This window comes from Kogia breviceps, chromosome 10 (assembly GCF_026419965.1).
Source record: "Kogia breviceps isolate mKogBre1 chromosome 10, mKogBre1 haplotype 1, whole genome shotgun sequence".
NCBI lineage: Eukaryota > Metazoa > Chordata > Mammalia > Artiodactyla > Physeteridae > Kogia > Kogia breviceps.
In genome coordinates, this window is record NC_081319.1 from 66706429 (window position 1) to 66724476 (window position 18048).

General features: G+C 37.8%; 1 protein-coding gene and 1 pseudogene across 41 annotated transcripts in view; one reads left to right on the forward strand and one right to left on the reverse strand.

The window, feature by feature from the left end:
- The window catches only part of MLIP (muscular LMNA interacting protein), a 269496-nt gene that overhangs the window by 20871 nt on the left and 230577 nt on the right, over positions 1–18048 (reverse strand). For 26 of the 41 annotated variants that reach the window (XR_010835034.1, XR_010835031.1, XM_067005954.1 and 23 more), the window contains one exon: positions 17165–17371. The exons of the other annotated variants lie outside the window; for them this stretch is intronic. Coding sequence is in view for 24 of the 26 variants with exons in the window: in XM_067005954.1 (XP_066862055.1) it covers positions 17165–17371 (207 nt within the window). In the remaining 2 variants the exon portion in view is untranslated. The remainder of the gene's footprint in view (positions 1–17164; positions 17372–18048) is intronic. 41 annotated transcript variants of the gene reach the window in all.
- On the forward strand, positions 1142–1705 carry LOC131764045 (small ubiquitin-related modifier 2 pseudogene; annotated as a pseudogene).

An 18048-nucleotide genomic window follows, 5' to 3' on the forward strand; every position in this document is an offset into this window, starting at 1 on the left:
ATTTCAGGAACAATGTAAGCACCTCCTAACACTCTTATCATGTCAGTTATATGCCTCTGAGATTTCAGTACACGCATGTTCTCTGCCCCACCACCAGCCCCTGCCCCAACTATATTGTCCTTCCAGGCACTGCAACTTGGTCTTAGATGGTAGCCATTCTTGAAGGATTCTGACAGCCTTGCTTTCTGGAGCCTTGTTGTAATCTAAGATCTCCCCTCTGCAGACTGTCTTCTTTCACTCCCTGCTACGTTCCTGCTAGAACCACATCCTAACATCAAGGTATCTCTTTATCCAAATTAAAAATCATGAAATAGGTGGGGTATTTACTGGTTGCTAAAAACCCATGGAAAAACTCTATGTTTAGTTATGTTACATTAGTAGGTTTCAGCCATTCCCAAGAGTGAGTGAGATCTTTTGAAAATCAGGGTAAAAATGCTACCATATTTGTCTAAGATTTTTATCACCTAAAATTTGATGCAATGTTAAAATATCATGTAAATACAGAAGCATAAAATATGTTCTCAGTCATACAGGGCCTGAGACTAAAGACCCACATTAAAACTTTCTTGGACCAAGGACTCAAATAAGAAGATAAATAAACACAGAAGGAGGCAGCAAGAAATATAGGAAGGTAAGGTAATAAAACACCCTGAGCAAGAGTATCATTGCCATAAAAAAAGCCACAAAAAGCTATGGAAAAGAAAGAGAGAAATTATAACCATAAAATCCCAGAAATAAAAATCTAGAATTGGATAATATCAACATGATGAAAAATAATAGAAGGAACCAAATGAACTTGTCTTCCTGGGAGAAAACATAGATATTGACAGGGATGTATAAAAGTGAATATGAGCCCTAAGCTAAGGGCAATCATAACAACAAAATAGGATGAATAAATTCTACACTAATAAACCCATATCTCTTGAATGGAAAACTGGAAAGAAGAGATAACAAATTATAGTAATGGAAAATGTAAAATAATATGACAGAATTAATGCCATGTAATAAGATAATCTCAGACATGAAGAGAAGTCTCTTGTGATAAAATAAAAAGTCAAGATGGGAGAATATAGGCTCAATAAGAGACACACACAAACAAGAAGACATATAAAAATTGAAAATAAAAAAGGAGGAAGCTTCTTCTGCCGCTCCTGGTGCTGCTTGTATGCTCGTTCGGTGCGGACCTGGTACCTCTTTTGTGAAGCGGCAGCTGAGGAGACTCCGGCGCTCGCCATGGCCGACGAAAAGCCCAAGGAAGGAGTCAAGACTGAGAACAACGATCATATTAATTTGAAGGTGGCGGGGCAGGATGGTTCTGTGGTGCAGTTTAAGATTAAGAGGCATACACCACTTAGTAAACTAATGAAAGCCTATTGTGAACGACAGGGTTTGTCAATGAGGCAGATCAGATTCCGATTTGACGGGCAGCCAGTCAATGAAACAGACACACCTGCACAGTTGGAAATGGAGGATGAAGATACAATTGATGTGTTCCAGCAGCAGACAGGAGGTGTCTACTAAAAAGGGAACCTGCTACTTTACTCCAGAATTCTGTTCCTCCAGACCAAGAAGACATTCTCAATTAGAAAACCGCAATTTGGTTCCACCACATCCTGACTACTACAGTATAGTTTCTCTATTCTTTCATTTTCCCCTTCCCCATTCCTTTATTGTACATAAAGTAACTGGTGTATGTGCACAAGCATATCGCATTTTTTTTTTTAACTAAATGGCCAACGGTATGTTTTGATCGACATCAAATGGAGATGGAATGGGGAAAAATTTTGGTTCTGTGAAGATACCCCCTTTTCTCCATTAGTGGCATGCTCATCAGCTCTTATCTTTATATTCCAGTAAGTTATTTTGCTCTCACTGTTTAACAAAAAAAGAACAACATAAAAATTCTTGCATACCTTGTTTGATTGGACAATTTTAATGTTTTTCATTTATCATTGTAAAACCAAGGACAATTTTATAACTTTTTTGTACGTAGCTGTTACATGTAGGGCAATCTGTCTTTAAGTAGGGATAAATTACTCTAAAAGAAATGAATCCTAGATAGTTTTCCCTTCAAGTCAAGCGTCTTGTTGTTTAAATAAACTTCTTGTTTAAAAAAAAAAAAAAAAAAAAGGACGAAAAGATGTATCTGACCAATATGAGCCAAAATCAAAGTAGAAGTACAGCCTTATTATCTTTAAAATGGAATTCAAGAAAAAATTGTATAAGGGACCAAAAATAATTAAACACTGGTAAAAAAAATCATTGAACAGGAAGATGTGACCATCATAAACATGCATTCCTAATAATATAGTCACAAAGTTTTAAGATGTCCCAATGATTGAGCTGTAATTCTTTGAGGAGTGATCGTACATGTCATTTGAATGTCTCAAGAACTAAGGAAACGTTTCAGTGTCCAATGGGAGCTAAGTGAACACTTTTAAACAACCTGAGGAAAGGTCCAATCCCACCATGATATCTTTCTTGTGCAAAAGAGATTTCTATTTGATTCACAGGACATATGGACCATATGGCTTACATGTGGACAAATGGGTATCATTATTTGATGGCTGTTAATCAAGTGTCTAGGTGTACTTTGATCAGTCACACATGGGTAAACTTCAACAAATTTAGCAATCAGAAACAATTTTATGATCATATTTTAGTAAAAGAAATAAAACAGTAGTCACATTAAGGAAAAGGAAACAACATAGGAAAATTTTGCCCTTAAGTTTCAAAATAAGAGACTCCTTAACTATGTAAATGCCACATATCACCTATGGCTTTTGTTGTATGGAGTAAGTAGAAAGGTAAAAGAAATTAAAGCAATGAGACCAACAATTAGGTTGAACTATGTGAAATTGATAAAACTGATGTTTTCCTACATCAAGAACTATTGAATAAGGCAATTTTATAGGGATCAACCTCATATAAAAGATAGTTGCTTTTCTAACCTCCTTTTAATGCTATTCCTTTTCTTAAATATCTTTTAAGAAATACTTATTTAAATATCTTTAAAATATATGTATGTATTTTGTATATACGTATGTGCCGAAGTGAGCACAAAATACATACCTACAAAATACATATATTTTAAAGACTCAGTTTGCAAAGATAAACGCCTCCATCAGGAATTTCATTTATTTCAGAGCCCGTAGCTGCCTCCTTCTACAAACCATCATCCTCAGCTGAGAAGAGCATCCCAACGCTGAGTTCCTTGACCCGCTACCCACACCGAGATCCACAGCTGATGATGACTGGTAAGGTGTATCCAAGGGCAGCTCCTTTGCCTCAAGGGTGGGTGACCTTGCAATTTATGCTCCAGAGCCCTCTCCCTGTGAATTAGGCAATGGCTAGCCTGTCTGAGATCACTCTTCCTCTTCTCCTTGCCCTTCCCAAACACGATGTACACCTTCCCTTACAGGACATTTTTCTGGAGAGCCATGCCCTCAGCAAATCACAAATACCGGAAACCCTGTCTCAGGCTCAGCTTCTAAGGAACCTGGTCTAAGACACCAGGCAGTGGGGATGGGACAGGTGGCAGCTGAGTGCTGTGAAACACCAGGGGCTCATTTTTCCTTAGTGCCTCCATCTCAACAAGGTGCAAACAATGTCTACAAAACACAAGCATGGTCCATCAATTCTAAGGGGCCAGCATGTTATTTTACAAGAGCTTTAAAATGAATCTTTCTCCAAATATACTTTTCCTTGCTAAAAATGCCATCCAGCCCGCATCCTACTGCACATCTCTTTCGAATTAGCAAATTTTTAAGGTGATTTTATTAAAAGCGTTACAATGAAAACTTTCAGCTAGATGGCAATACGTGAGCTTAGGGACAGATACATAAAAAATGGATTGTTCTTCTTTCCTGGAATAAATATACAAGTCAACTGCTTGTGATTATATTAAGTACATTTTTTTTTTTTTTTTTTTTGCAGTACTTGGGCCTCTCACCGTTGTGGCCTCTCCCGTTGCGGAGCACAGGCTCCGGATGTGCAGGCTCAGCAGCCATGGCTCACGGGCCCAGCCACTCCACGGCATGTGGGATCCTCCTGGACCCGGGCACGAACCCGTGTCCCCTGCATCGGCAGGCAGACTCTCAACCACTGCGCCACCAGAGAAGCCCTAAGTACATTTTTAAATGATAACTGACAATGAGATAACCCAAAACATGCCTGGTTTCAAATGCCAGCCTGTCATTAAGGCCCCTATTTTGTTGATATGTTCTTTTTGCCCTCTAGTGGAGAACCTAACAAAATATAATTAATACTTAATATTTCAGAACTGCTTCTATTAAAATACCTGCTCACTGGCATTCTTTTTTTTAATGTTAAAAGTCCAATTAATTTGCATTTAGCCATTTTAAACAGAATGTTCTTCCTGAACATATTATACAAATTCATCCATTTAGAAAACAATTTGGCATAAGCCAACAGGGCTCGGGTTTTGGTTTCCTGAAAACTCTCAAACATTAAAAACCAGTTTTGAGTTTATAGAGCTTCTTCTCCTATTCAACCCACCTCAAATGTTCTCTTCTAAAGCATCTTAATAGTTATCCAATTCCCATTAACTCCAAAAGTTTTCAGAGAAGTTTTAGAATTAGGAGCAAGGCAGTTTATCTCCATGATGATAGAAAATAAATTACCTTGGTTTATTTACACAGAAGGATTTCTAATTATGTAGACAGAACACAAACAGACATTATTAATGAGGAGGATTAAAAGAGGTTTTGCTTCCAAAAGTCAAGATGACTTTTTTCAATAAATGTGGCTACCTCAGTACATTTTTGTCAGAGTTTTAGATAAACAATGGCTCTCTTAGCCACTAACCTTTGGAACTGTGGCTGCCAAAGAAGGTGGTTCACAATAAACCCAGGCTCTGGTAATCACTTACACCAGCCCTTGGGTGTGTCACTTGGCATCTTTAGTCTTCAGTTTCCTCATCTAGAAACTGAAGGAAGTCAGGTGGCCTCGGTGGTTACTTAGTTCCTGTCCTGATATCTCCATCCTGTCCTGTCATTTAACAAGAAGGAAGCTTGTGATTCCAGAGAGGAGATGTCTAAGAGGATGGTGATGCAGCTTCAATGATAGATATTTTTGGGGAGGGGGGGCAGTTTCTTAAGAAAAGTTTGTCAAGTACCAGCTTTGAAGCCCGTTCTGTGGAATCCTGTACACATTATTTACACTTTCTGAGCCTCGGTTTCTTCATATGTAAAATAAAGGGTATAAAACCTACTTTATGATTGTTTTGAAACTGAAATAAAATACTGTCTACAAAGGAAGTGGCCTATGGTCTACTTTTTATAAATATCAATTCCTCTTGCACAAAATCTTGGAGACACCTCACCTCACTCCCTGCTTTCTTCTCACAAGTTCAGATGAGGCCAGCAGTCTTACTTCTTGCTAACTTTAAACCATATTTCCGGATCTCAGTGGTTTCCTCAATACTCTGGCTTGCTTTCATTTTCTCAAGCTCATCCTGTTCCCTTTCTTTCCCCATGCTGTTCCCTCTGCCTGGATGCCCAGCCCAGCCCCAACGTTTGCTTCCTTCCAAACCTCAGATGAGACATCATTTCCTTACTAAGTCTTTCCCAGTTCATCAGTTGAGATCAGGACCTCTGTTCTCTGAGCTCATAACTACTTGTTTTCTGCATAGCAGGTGTCACAATGATCATTTATAATGATTTTTTTTTGCTTATTTGTTATATCTGTTTTTCCCAAATAGAGAAGAGGTACCTGGCAAAGGCCCTTGCTTTCCAATGCATGACCGTCACAGACACAGCTCTTTGCAAATAAGGGGTACTCAATAAATCTTTGTGAAATGAATATAGTGTGCTTTGTCAACTGCCAGTCTCCAGGGTTCCTAGACTTTGGGTTGAAATTAAAAAGTTGCAAGGTCTATGCTCTTTGTTATTGGTGGGGAATTAGGCTATTTGTTGGACAAGGATTTTGTAAACTTGAACCCAGTCACATGACTTAGTGTTCATTTTCTCCTTCTGAAGCTATGCCCAGTTATAAACTGCTTAGCTCAAAGGGGTGTTGCTTTATTCTTTATATATTTGTAGGAGATTTTTCACATCTTTAGATCTAAATATTTACAGCTTACATTAGAAAAGCAAGTTTTTATTTCGAAGTCCCTTCAGCCTTTGAACCAGTTGGTGAAAGTTAGAATTGCTTTAAATTTTTCCCTTCTCCAGCTGAGTCATAATCTGCTTTAACTTCTGTTGATTGATTTTGTTAAAATATCTAAAGAAACCTCAGAAAAGAAATCTCATTTTAGAGGAGTTACTAAAAAATTTAACTCATGTTGGAAATATGTCTTTAATATTAATATTTTAATTGATTTATTGAATTTCTATAAGTTCATGGGGTCAGTTCTCCAAGTAGCTATGCAATGATTGTACCAGTTAAGATATTCTCAATAATGGTAAAAATATAAACTTCACAAATGGATTAAATTTGAAAATAAAGAAGTAGGAGATAAAAATAGGGGAAAAAAGAATGAGAAAAGTCAACATTAAAGAAAAGATGGTCATGGCCTAGGAAGCAGCCTAAAGCCAATTTATGGAGAGACCTGTCCATCTGACCATCCTGGATATGAAAGTTTCTTTCCTTCCTTGGCTTCCTACCTCATTCAAAGTCCGTGCACCTACCCCCTAATACTCTGTTATGTGAAAATGAAAGTCAGTAGGACCCAATTCCCCCAAAGATGTGACTGTCTATTACAATCGTGTTTTGTTTGTTTGTTTGTTTGTTTTCCCTCCTATTTCCGAAACTGCGTACTTCTCATTCATAATACATTTTCTAGGTAGATTCCTTACTATTCTAATAGATGTCTCACCCTTGCCTTATTATAAGTGGAGTGATCCTTTATGTAGAAAAGACAAGTAATGGATGGAATTGGGCTGAAAACACCACCATTTTGCTCACTGAACTCTCATTTTTTCATCACAGACAAGTTATATTTCCTTTTTATTCTTAATCTATAATCTCAAAAGCAGCTGCTTGGAAAACAGCCTAATAAAAATGGATCAGTAAATATTCTGTTGACGTATCATAAGGATAAAATACATTTCAAGTAAAATACTTCATCTTTCTTAGCAAAAACATAATTCTAATATAAAAGATTGTTATACTGTAAAATCTCTTTTTATGAAAAAGGCACTTTAATTTCTTAAAAAGTAAATCATAAGAAAGTGTATGTTGGCAGCAGTGGTATTTTTTCAAAGAGAAATGACTTTTAATGATTGAAGTAGTGCACTGGAAAAAATATATGTACCTCTGATTCAATAAGTCCAAGAATACTGGCTGTATAAACACTCAATCCAATTGTAAATGCTATAAGCACATAGGGACAATTTTGACTGAGAACTCAATCTTACATTTTACAACTTATTCTAATAAAAAAAAATCCTGTGACCTAAGTAAGTATTTATACTATTTAACAGTTGTGTTTCCTTTTACTTACTAGGGGTTTTATGAGAAAAAAATAAATTATAATCAAACACTTATAAACATGTCAGTATAAACAGTTTTTCTTTGTAAAGTTATTTTTTATAATGAAGTTCATTTTCTTGCTGAATCATTACAGAATTTACAAAGCCAAAGAGGAAATTTTTACTACCATGGAGGAAGCATAGACTTTTCAATTGAGTAAATACTTTAAGATCACTCAGGCCAGTGGAAGGTCTGAGTTTAGAAGTTCTAACTAAGTCCCATTAATTTTCATTTTTCTAAGATCTCCAGGTGATTCTGATGCAGTCAGCCCAGTTTATCTCCAAGAGTAAGAGTTTTGGAACCAAACCCAATACACTACTATTGCTGATGAGACAAAAGAAACTCACAGAAGGTTAGGTTGTTTATTTGAGGTGTTTCTTGTTTCTTAAGGTAGGATTGTATTGCTAAAAACTTCCCTCTTAGAACTGCTTTTACTGCATCCCATAGGTTTGGGGTCGATGTTTTTTCATTTTCATTTGTTTCTATGTATTTTTTGATTTCCTCTTTGATTTCTGCAGTGATCTCTTGGTTATTTAGTAGTATATTGTTTAGCCTTCATGTGTTTGCCTTTTTTACAGATTTTTTTCCTGTAATTGATATCTAGTCTCATAGCGTTGTGGTCAGAAAAGATTCTTGATATGATTTCAATTTTCTTAAATTTACCAAGGCTTGATTTGTGACCCAAGATATGATCTATGCTGGAGAATGTTCCATGAGCACTTGAGAAGAAAGTGTATTCTGTTGTTTTTGGATGGAATGTCCTATAAATATCAATTAAGTCCATCTTGTTTAATGTGTCATTTAAAGGTTGTGTTTCCCTATTTATTTTCATTTTGGATGACTGGTCCATTGGTGGGAATGTAAATTGATACAGCCACTATGGAGAACAGTATGGAGGTTCCTTACAAACTAAAAATACGACCCAGCAATCCCACTACTGGGCATATACCCTGAGAAAACCATAATTCAAAAAGAGTCATGTACCACAATGTTCATTGCAGCTCTATTTACAATAGCTAGGACATGCAAGCAACCTAAGTGTCCATTGACACATGAGTGGGTAAAGAAGATGTGGCACATATATACAATGGAATATTACTCGGGCATAAAAAGAAACAAAATTGAGTTATTTGTAGTGAGGTGGATGGACCTAGAGTCTGTCATACAGAGTGAAGTAAGTCAGAAAGAGAAAAACAAATACTGTATGCTAACACAAAACTATGGAATCTAAAAAAAAAGTTCATGAAGAGTCTAGGGGCAAGACAGGAATAAAGATGCAGACCTACTAGAGAATGGAATTGAGGATACAGGGAGGGGGAAGTGTAAGCTGTGACAAAGTGAGAGAGTGGTAGTGTATATACGGACATATATACACTACCGAACCAAATGTAAAATAGATAACTAGTGGGAAGCAGTCGCATAGCACAGGGAGATCAGCTCAGGGCTTTGTGACCAGCTAGAAGGGTGGGATAGGGAGAGTGGGAGGGAGGGAGATGCAAGAGGGAAGAGATGGGGATATATGTATATGTATAACTGATTCACTTTATTATAAAGCAGAAACTAACCAAATAAATAAATAAATAAAACTAAAAAAAAGAAACCCACAGAAAAAGAGTGAAGTATGTGAAACAATAGCTTTTATGTAAATTTAATTATAGACACACAAAATAATAATGCAACTTTTGAAAGAAAATATACTAAAAACAAAACAGAAACAAAGAAACACTTCAGTATAGTTGCCTAGGGGAAGAAGGAAAGCAAAGTGAAAAATCAGAATGAAAGAGAATACATATGTGAATAAATTTGGAGAGATTAAAAGTAATGAATAGATCCTAATAAAAGAAAAAAGGCAATTTTAGATGAGAGTATTGTCCTACTAGCTATGTTGATGGATTATTTCTTTACTCCAGCACCAAAGTTCTACAAATAATAGACAGCATGTTGAGAAATATATAAAACTGGGAACTTAAGGTGGAATGTGAAAGTTTCATTTACCAATTGATCATGGTAACAATTCTACGCTAGAGATTCTATTTTTATTGCTATTTTATAGGTAAGGAAACTAAAGAAAGAGTTTGAAATACTTTTCCAAATACAGTCATAAAACAATTCATTTATTCAACAAAATTGTCAGTAACTGATGTCTTATTATAAAGTCTGCAGATGAACTTTAAGCTGTATTTCACTATAGGTATACCCACTGATCAAATCAATACACCTGCAAATGAGAAGGCTCAGTAAAAATAACTGAAACCATATCATTTTAAAATATTTATCGATTGATTAAAATGGTTTGTTATATTAATACACTTATAAAATATTTATCTACAAAAAAGCTTTTTTAAAATAAAATTATTTCAAAAAATAGAAAAAGACATTGGTATAGTTTAAAAAGAAAATGTCTGGGAAAGATCAAGATGAATGATTATCCTATGTAGGAGTATACATTTTCTTCTCTCTGTGGCAGACCTTAAAGTCTTGCCCTGACATATAGCAATGGTGACAGCAGCCTGGGGGTCTGCACTAGGAGTGGGAGCAGGAGTGGTCATGACCTTGGGGAGACAGCAGTGAGCAGTGGCTTGAAGTGAGATCCTAGTTCCCTGCCCAGGAATTGAACCTGGGCAGCCTGGGTGAAAACCACGAATCCTAACTGCTGGTCCACCAGGGGACAGTGGCTGGAACTAGAGTTACCCTGGCTCTTGTCCCCCTTGACAACAAGAATTTTTCAAGGAGACAGAAGCTATAAAAATAGGCACAAAGTTTATTATTAGAGGCACAGCACAACATGTGGGAGAGCACACAAAAAAGCAGTTTATTTAAGACAGAAGCAAGGCAGAAATACACATGCAGAGAAGAGTACAGGTGTCCTCCTGAATGAGGAGTGCACTAGGGAGACGATTTAAATCACTTATATGGGGCAGTTCTTCTGTGTCTTTGTTTTCCTCTGGCCAATCATCTCCCTTAGTTTTCCACATCTGCCCTGGCCCAGGCCCTCTCCGATACGTGTGTGCATCTTTTAGCCAAGATGGATACCAGTGTGGGGGGTGGGGGGGCTCCTCTGGGAGATTGACAGCACCCAAAGGGATAGCATTCCTTCCTTTTTTGGCCCCCAAGGAGCCTTTCTGCATGTGTGCAGTCAGGGAGGTCCCCTTGACCCCAAGAATGATAGATGTGGTCATCTTATCTCTTTACCCTAGCAGAGCTCAGCTCCTGCCATTGACTTTTTCCTTGAAGTGTCAGTTGGAGACAAGCTCCAATTTACTCAGCTTGACAAATTCCAGCTGCTCATCCCCAGATCCTATCTAACTCCTACCTCAGACAAGGCTGAGAAGTGTTCTGGACAGAAAGAATAGAGGTGGGAGATGAATAACTGCCTCTCTCCTGCTCTGAAGAGAAAGCTAGAGTGGAAGGGATTTTTCAGAGGCTACTCCAGAGATAAGCACTGAAATATTCAAATTGAAAGTGCTGGAAATATAAGAAATAACATCCTGTCTCCATAGCCTATGATTGTGCTAAATAAAAGGTCAAAAATGTAGGTGGGATAAGAAAAGAGGAAAAGGTGCACAAAGCTGAGTACTTCAGCTGGAATGTGAAGTGGGCCAGAAGAGTTAGAATTTGGGGTAGACTAAAAAGACAGAGCTACCTCAGAGATTGTGAGAGTGGAAGACAGAATAAATGAGGCAGAGGCTAGAGAAAAGGTTAAACATTTGGGAGAGCGATAAACTTCCTACAGATGCATGTTATATGCATGTAGGTTTTCTCACTTTTTGCGGTATGCGGGCCTCTCACTGTTGTGGCCTCTCCCGCTGCGGAGCACAGGCTCCGGACGCACAGGCCTAGTGGCCATGGCTCATGGGCCTAGCCGCTCCGCGGCCTGTGGGATCTTCCCAGACCAGGGCACGAACCCGTGTCTCCTGCATCGGCAGGCGGACTCTCAACCACTGCGCCACCAGGGAAGCCCGAACTGAATTCTTAAAAACAGAGAGTGGATGGCACTAGACCTAAACACAAAAGATGTGTTGTGGGTGGTACTTTATTAGCTTTAAAGATAAACATTTTTAAATGCATCTCAAAATGGAGGAAAAATTGGCAAAATGACTCTAGATGAGAGACAATTTTAAGATAGTAACCCCACACACACCCAGACACAAATTCCTTGGTACCCTTTATTGTTTCAGCAGTTATAGGTAGCAAAGCATAATTATCAAAAATAAAGAAAATTCTCTCTATTTTTGATAGCCAAAGTTTTGGTTTTCAGGATCCCGGACTTCAAATTTAGATCAGAAACATGGTATGTGTGGATATATATTTTATAAATCATGGAACCACATGTGTCATCTCAGACCCTGACATTTTAATACCAGCCTCTCAACTTTAAAAAGCCTGTCCCTGCTTCTCTTGGCCTGAGGGCTCTTTCAGAGGAGGAATTCTACCCTCCCCCACCTCAGTTTGTCCAACTCTGAGTTGTCTGCTCTCCACTAGCTCCCAGAATCCCTTGGAAAACTCAAGCTCCAGTTACCTACAGTGGCGCCTTGTTTGGTGATACACCCTTTATTTTACCCTTGTCTGTCTCCACTCCCTTAATTGCTATTCCTTGGAACCTCCCAAATTAACTACTAATATATGAATCCTTTTCTCAGGGAAATCCAAATCAATACATGACTGATTCTCATTATTTGCAGTAGTTCTGTCCCATAAAGTAACTACAACCGTGCAATTAGCAAATCCTGAACCATGGCTCTGAGATGAAATACAGGATTGGGTTCCTGTGAGCTTGTAATTACATTTTCATCAGCCAATCAGACATCACCTTGTTTACCTTGTCTTCTGTTTAAAGACATCTGATTTAATATATATTATTGATTCACTAACACTGAACTCACAGCTAACGGCACCATAACTCATGCCTGAAGGAAGCTTACCTGACATGCACATTTTCTCTGTAAGACACATCCATCAAAACATTCTTGCATTTGAAACACTAGACAGCACTGCAGCACTAGGCTTAGGGGCCATTTAAAATAGCAAAATCACCAACAAAAAAGCACAATAATTCTAAACACGTGGGACCAGATGGTCCGTGAAAAGAACCATTACTTATAACGTAAGAAAAACAAAACAAAACATCACCTTTTTCACCTCAGCTGGGAACATGTGCACAGGTCAATCAAGTTTTCCACTATTCCCATATGTCCACACATGACCACAGAAGTGCAGTGAGTACTGACTTTTTAGTGAGTAGGCAAATTCACAAGTATGGAATCTTGTGGAGTCCCTATGGCAAGGGGGGCAGGAACAGAAGAGGAGAGAATATGTAGAGTCTCTAAGCTGATGGTTCTGAGATGGCCTCAGAATTTATCTGCTCCCAGAATGTAGGTAACAATAGCAATACATGCTATAGATGCTCCCATACTGCTATAGATGTTCAGGATTAGCTGACCTAGAGCCAATGAAATCATGTCGTACAGGTGAAGAAAGAAGGATGCAGTGATGTATTATGGGATTGATGGTCATGTACCAGACAGAACTGAGGACACCCCAAAGGATATCAGCATCTACATATAACAGAGGAAGGTCAGAGACCTCCTGCCTCTGTCTATGCTTCTATGCCAAGGAGCTCCATAATCTCGCAGGAAATTGAATGCAGCCCTCAAAAAAGGGAGATCCTCAATTGACTGAAATTGTACTGCATGTACTCATAAATCCATAAATTGACTCAGATTGTTTCTGCTTTAAATAGAAATAATCCAAAATATTCAAGCATTTTGTGCTCCTAGTGAATAAGTTGGGTCATTTTAGGATCTGTTCATCATTAACACATATTTGTTGCTCTACCTATAATGTGAAAAATACCATGTTAAGCACATCATGTTCTAGATAGACACTAAAACAATCACAACAAATAAATACATGATAACCTTTAATATGCATGAGATACCTTGGCACAGGCAAGAGTTATAGAAATTGAAAGGAGAAAAATATCACTTTGAGTGTTGATACAGGAGGAAACTTCACAGAGGAGGAAGAATTATTGGACTAGGTCATAAAATATGAGAACGGTTTGCATAAGTAAGGTGAAAAGCAGGAAGGTATTTTATATGAGGAGAATGACTGAGCAAGTTGAACCCTAAGAAGGTCCCAAGGCATGCCTGGAGGAAAGTAAGTAGATTAGTTAAGGAAAGTGGAATAATAATAAAAAGTAGTAAGAGATAACATGACAGGCATAACAAAAGAAGAATCCATTCAACTTGGTGAGTGACTAGCTATCAGGCCAAAGCAGAAAAAGCATAATAGATGAATCGAGTTTTGACTCTGAGACTGAGTATCTTGGTATTAATGACAGAAGCAGGGAAGCCAGACCAGAATTGGTTGGAGATGGCATGAATGATAAGTCTGAGGTGACAACATGGCACCCTGGGGGAACTGACAAGCAAGCATCTGAAGGTATAAAACTGGATCTCAGAGGAGAAGCAGAATTGGACATGTGGATTTGAGGATTATCAGTACAAGTAAGATCACCCCAGAAGCCTGTGAGTAGGTGAATATCTGAAGTGAGGCAGTTAGAGAGAAGAGGTAGAGGAAGACATGTCCACCAAGAAAACAAAGAAGGAACAGTCAGGGAGCTGAAATGTACATATTATCCCAAGAGCAGAATGATGACAGAGATTCAAGAGTGAATGATCAACAGTGTCGACTGCTAAAAGGCATAAAAGAGATAGAAGACTCAGAAAATTCAGCTGAGTTTGCTGACAAGCAGTTTACCCTTGAGAGAGAAATTTCAGTAGAGTGGTTGAGGTGAAAGACAAAATGCCTTCAAGAATGAATTAAAGAGTGAATTTACAGGAGAGAGATGGCTACTGATCACTTTGAGAGAAAGTCTTGAAATTACTAGGTTTGTAGCATCAGCAAGGAAAAGGAAGGGGAAGTATTCATTTTATTTTGTGTTTTGAAGTTTCTGCATACAAAGAGTATGGGTTCAATGGAAAAAGAACAAATGAAGATGTAAGAGAATGATGGCAATGACAATTCAAGAAGGTTTATTAATACAAAGACCTAATTCTTATATGGTCCTTGTTATGTCCCAGGCACTATTCCAAGTGCTTTATACATATTAGTCCATTTTAATCTCATAATATTCTATTATGACAGTACTATTATCATCCTCACTTGCCCACTATCACCATCTGGAAGGAGTGGGTTCAAGATATGAACTCAGATGGACTGACTAAAGACACCATGCTCTTATCCACTGGGCTATGTTAGTTATAAGGGTTAAAGAAGGAAATAAGAGTAATGACTCCCTTCATGAGACAAGGGAAAGAGAGGAAATACTGGTTTAACCACAATAACAGGGAAAACACCCGAGCATCTTCATATATGATAGGCCATCATATGAAGTTCATCATATGAACTAATGACAGTGAGAGAAGAGAGTAGGGATTACTGTAAGTATTTAGGACAAGAGAGGAGCACACACTACAGATGCAACAGAAGAACAAAACTCGTCAAACATCTTCTGTAGCCCCAGTTGATAAGGGAGCCTCAGAGACAGTTATGTAAGGTCAAGTTCAGTGTGGACCTCTGGGGGAGGGGAGGGAAGGGAAGGTTTGAGTTTGGAGATGAGCCCAGCAGATAAAGCTGCAAAGTGAGATCTGGGAAGATGTTAGGATATTGGAGAGAAGTTAATTTAAATGACAGTTATGTTTTACAATTTCAGACAAGAAGTTATTTTCAGTAAAAAAGAAACACAAGTCTTTTTTTTTTTTTTTTTTTTTTTTTTTTTTGTGGTACGCGGGCCTCTCACTGTTGTGGCCTCTCCCGTTGTGGAGCACAGGCTCTGGACGCGCAGGCTCAGCGGCCATGGCTCACGGGCCCAGCCGCTCTGCGGCATGTGGGATCTTCCCGGACCGGGGCACAAACCCGTGTCCTCGGCATGGCAGGCTGACTCTCAACCACTGCGCCACCAGGGAAGACCAGAAACACAAGTCTTGATAACTTGGTATGCTATTGGCTGAATATTTACAACACAGTGTTTGTAAGCACTGATATCAAATTGAACAAAATTCATACATTTTAATAGAAGCAATTAAAATACAAAGCTAAGTAACTGAATCTTCCATCAAGAAATGTTGTCTACAACATCATCATCATTATTATTATTTCAGATGTGAAAATATCAATAAATCTCAGACACTGAGAGATGAAATCTTTTGTAGACTGAAAATAGTTGTCTAGCCTCAAATGGCTTTCATATATTGTTCTTCACAGACTGACCAAGCAAAGGCTAAATTATGAATGAAATACTGACTCTACCTTTGCTGAATGTCTCCAGAAAACACCACTAAAAATGTCAGAAGAAGAGCTATTTGAAGCAATTGCTATCTATAAAATACAATTATAATCCTATCATAGATGATAATTTATATAAGAAAATGGTTGTTATTATCAGAATTTTTAACTCTATTTAATAGCTAAATGGATGTCATAGAGTTGGCTAGTACTAAAACAGGGAGAATTACAGATAATATAAAATCATTTTAAAATATCATACTCTCCCTGAAATACTTCTTTTTTCTAGACCTAGAATGAGAAGCAACCAAAGGTCATACAAATGTCATCCTGAACTTTGCCTGAAAATATTTGTTTTACAGAAAATGGATGCTTTAAAAGTTTAATTCAGAGTTGACAACTCAGTCATGATAAATGTTATTAAATATAAAAAGCTAATTTTTCCTCATATAATTATGTCCACTTTTTAGATGATTCTTTGTGTTTAGACTGGGTTTATGAACATTTTTTGAATGCTTTATGGCCCAAGGAATATTGTTCAACTACATATGCTCTTGATTGATTTCCAAGTATAGAGGTGTATTTCATTAAATATAGAGAATTTGCAAAACAAATATTTTAAAACAAGATTTTGCATTTTTAAAAAAGATTTAATTGCAGGTTGATTTTGACTAGTCAGTTCTTTTAGAAAAGTTTCAAGGTCTGAGAGTCTGTGTTAAGCCAGAATGTCTTTATGGTGATGCTCAGAAGAGCAAATGATGCTTATACATAAGCTTCACGTGCTATTGACTGCTTGCTTCTAATAGAATATTTATGATTACATTCCAAAGCCAACTATAAGTATTTTTGCTTTTTTAAAAATATATATACATATTTTTTAGGTACTGAACACCTCATTACTTGTTACATATCCCATCACTATACATTATGAGGCAGATAGATACATTTTTAAATAAAATATTAATATTATATTGCAGATATCTGCAGAAATTCTAATTATTTCTTTGCCCACTGACTGCAATTATAAATTCTTCCTCATCAAGGCATTGTCATTTTAAGAAGCTTTTTAAGAATGTTGAACTAAGATTAGAAGATAAATTAATAATGGCATCTTTTAAGGTTTTGAAACATGTGTTGGGATTTCCACCTTGGGATTAGAGCATGAAACAATGAGCAAGGCAAATTAGGAAATGACTTTTAAAGGAAACATAAATATTTCATAATTCCCCAAGGTTAATTATTATCTTTTTTTAAGGACATGTGTCTTCACACAAATATTTAACATTCTTAATATATTTAAATATTCTTAATATATGTTTCCTCTACATATAAGCTTCGAAAGTTAAGCATGAAGAAGGTTCACAGCACAGGGCATTCTCACCTTATTATATGCGTTGTGACTAGACAGGGTGTGAGAATTCTCCTGTTCATCACTCAGGGAGAAGGAGGACAAGTGACTGAAGGGTCCTGGGGTAAGACAGTCAGCGTGTGGGAGTGTCTGTGGATGCATCAGAGACTTAGCAGTAGGATGGAGTTTAGTCTGATATAAAGGATGGAGAGAAAAAGGCTTGGGAGGGACAGGCACATCCTGGGAAGAAGAAAGGCATAAAGAGGATGTTAGAGGGCAAAGGTCAAGCTCACTTGGAATTAAGTCTAAATATTATAGACTTTGCATCAGAATCTTTTACTAGTTGGAAGAAAACCTCCCATCATATTCTGGATCCTCACAAGACTCCTGCTTTTATAGTGCATTGTCTGTCTCTTCCAGTAATTCCCGTTGGTTGCCCATCTCCAGCCTCTCCTGCAGAACTGATCAAGTGCCCACAGAGTCTCCCAAAAGGGCCATGTTTGTTTCAGGAAGGAGAGAGCTCATCCCAAAGTGGGGAGGATGGGACTAGAAGAATGTTCATTGAAGAGGTAGTAACAGTGGAAATTAATTTAAAGGTGCTTGTGATTTGGTCTGGAAGAAACTGGGGCAGAAGGGGGGAGGGCATAATAGATGTATCAACTCATTGTATAATTCATAGTGCCATGAGTTTCCAGTTGGGCTGAGTATGGGGAGGGGCTCAGGAAGAGGTGAGTCTAGAAAGAATGAACAAAGATGTCCATTCCAGGCAGGGTGTTACTTTGGAAAGAAACTGGAGAACAAACAGATGTGCTCAAATGTAGAGGGGAAAGGTAATGAGGTCTTAACTAGAGAGGGTCGTTCCATCCCCTGGAAAGGGATGCTTTCCGAGGAAGTCTTTGAGAAAGTAAGAGCTACTA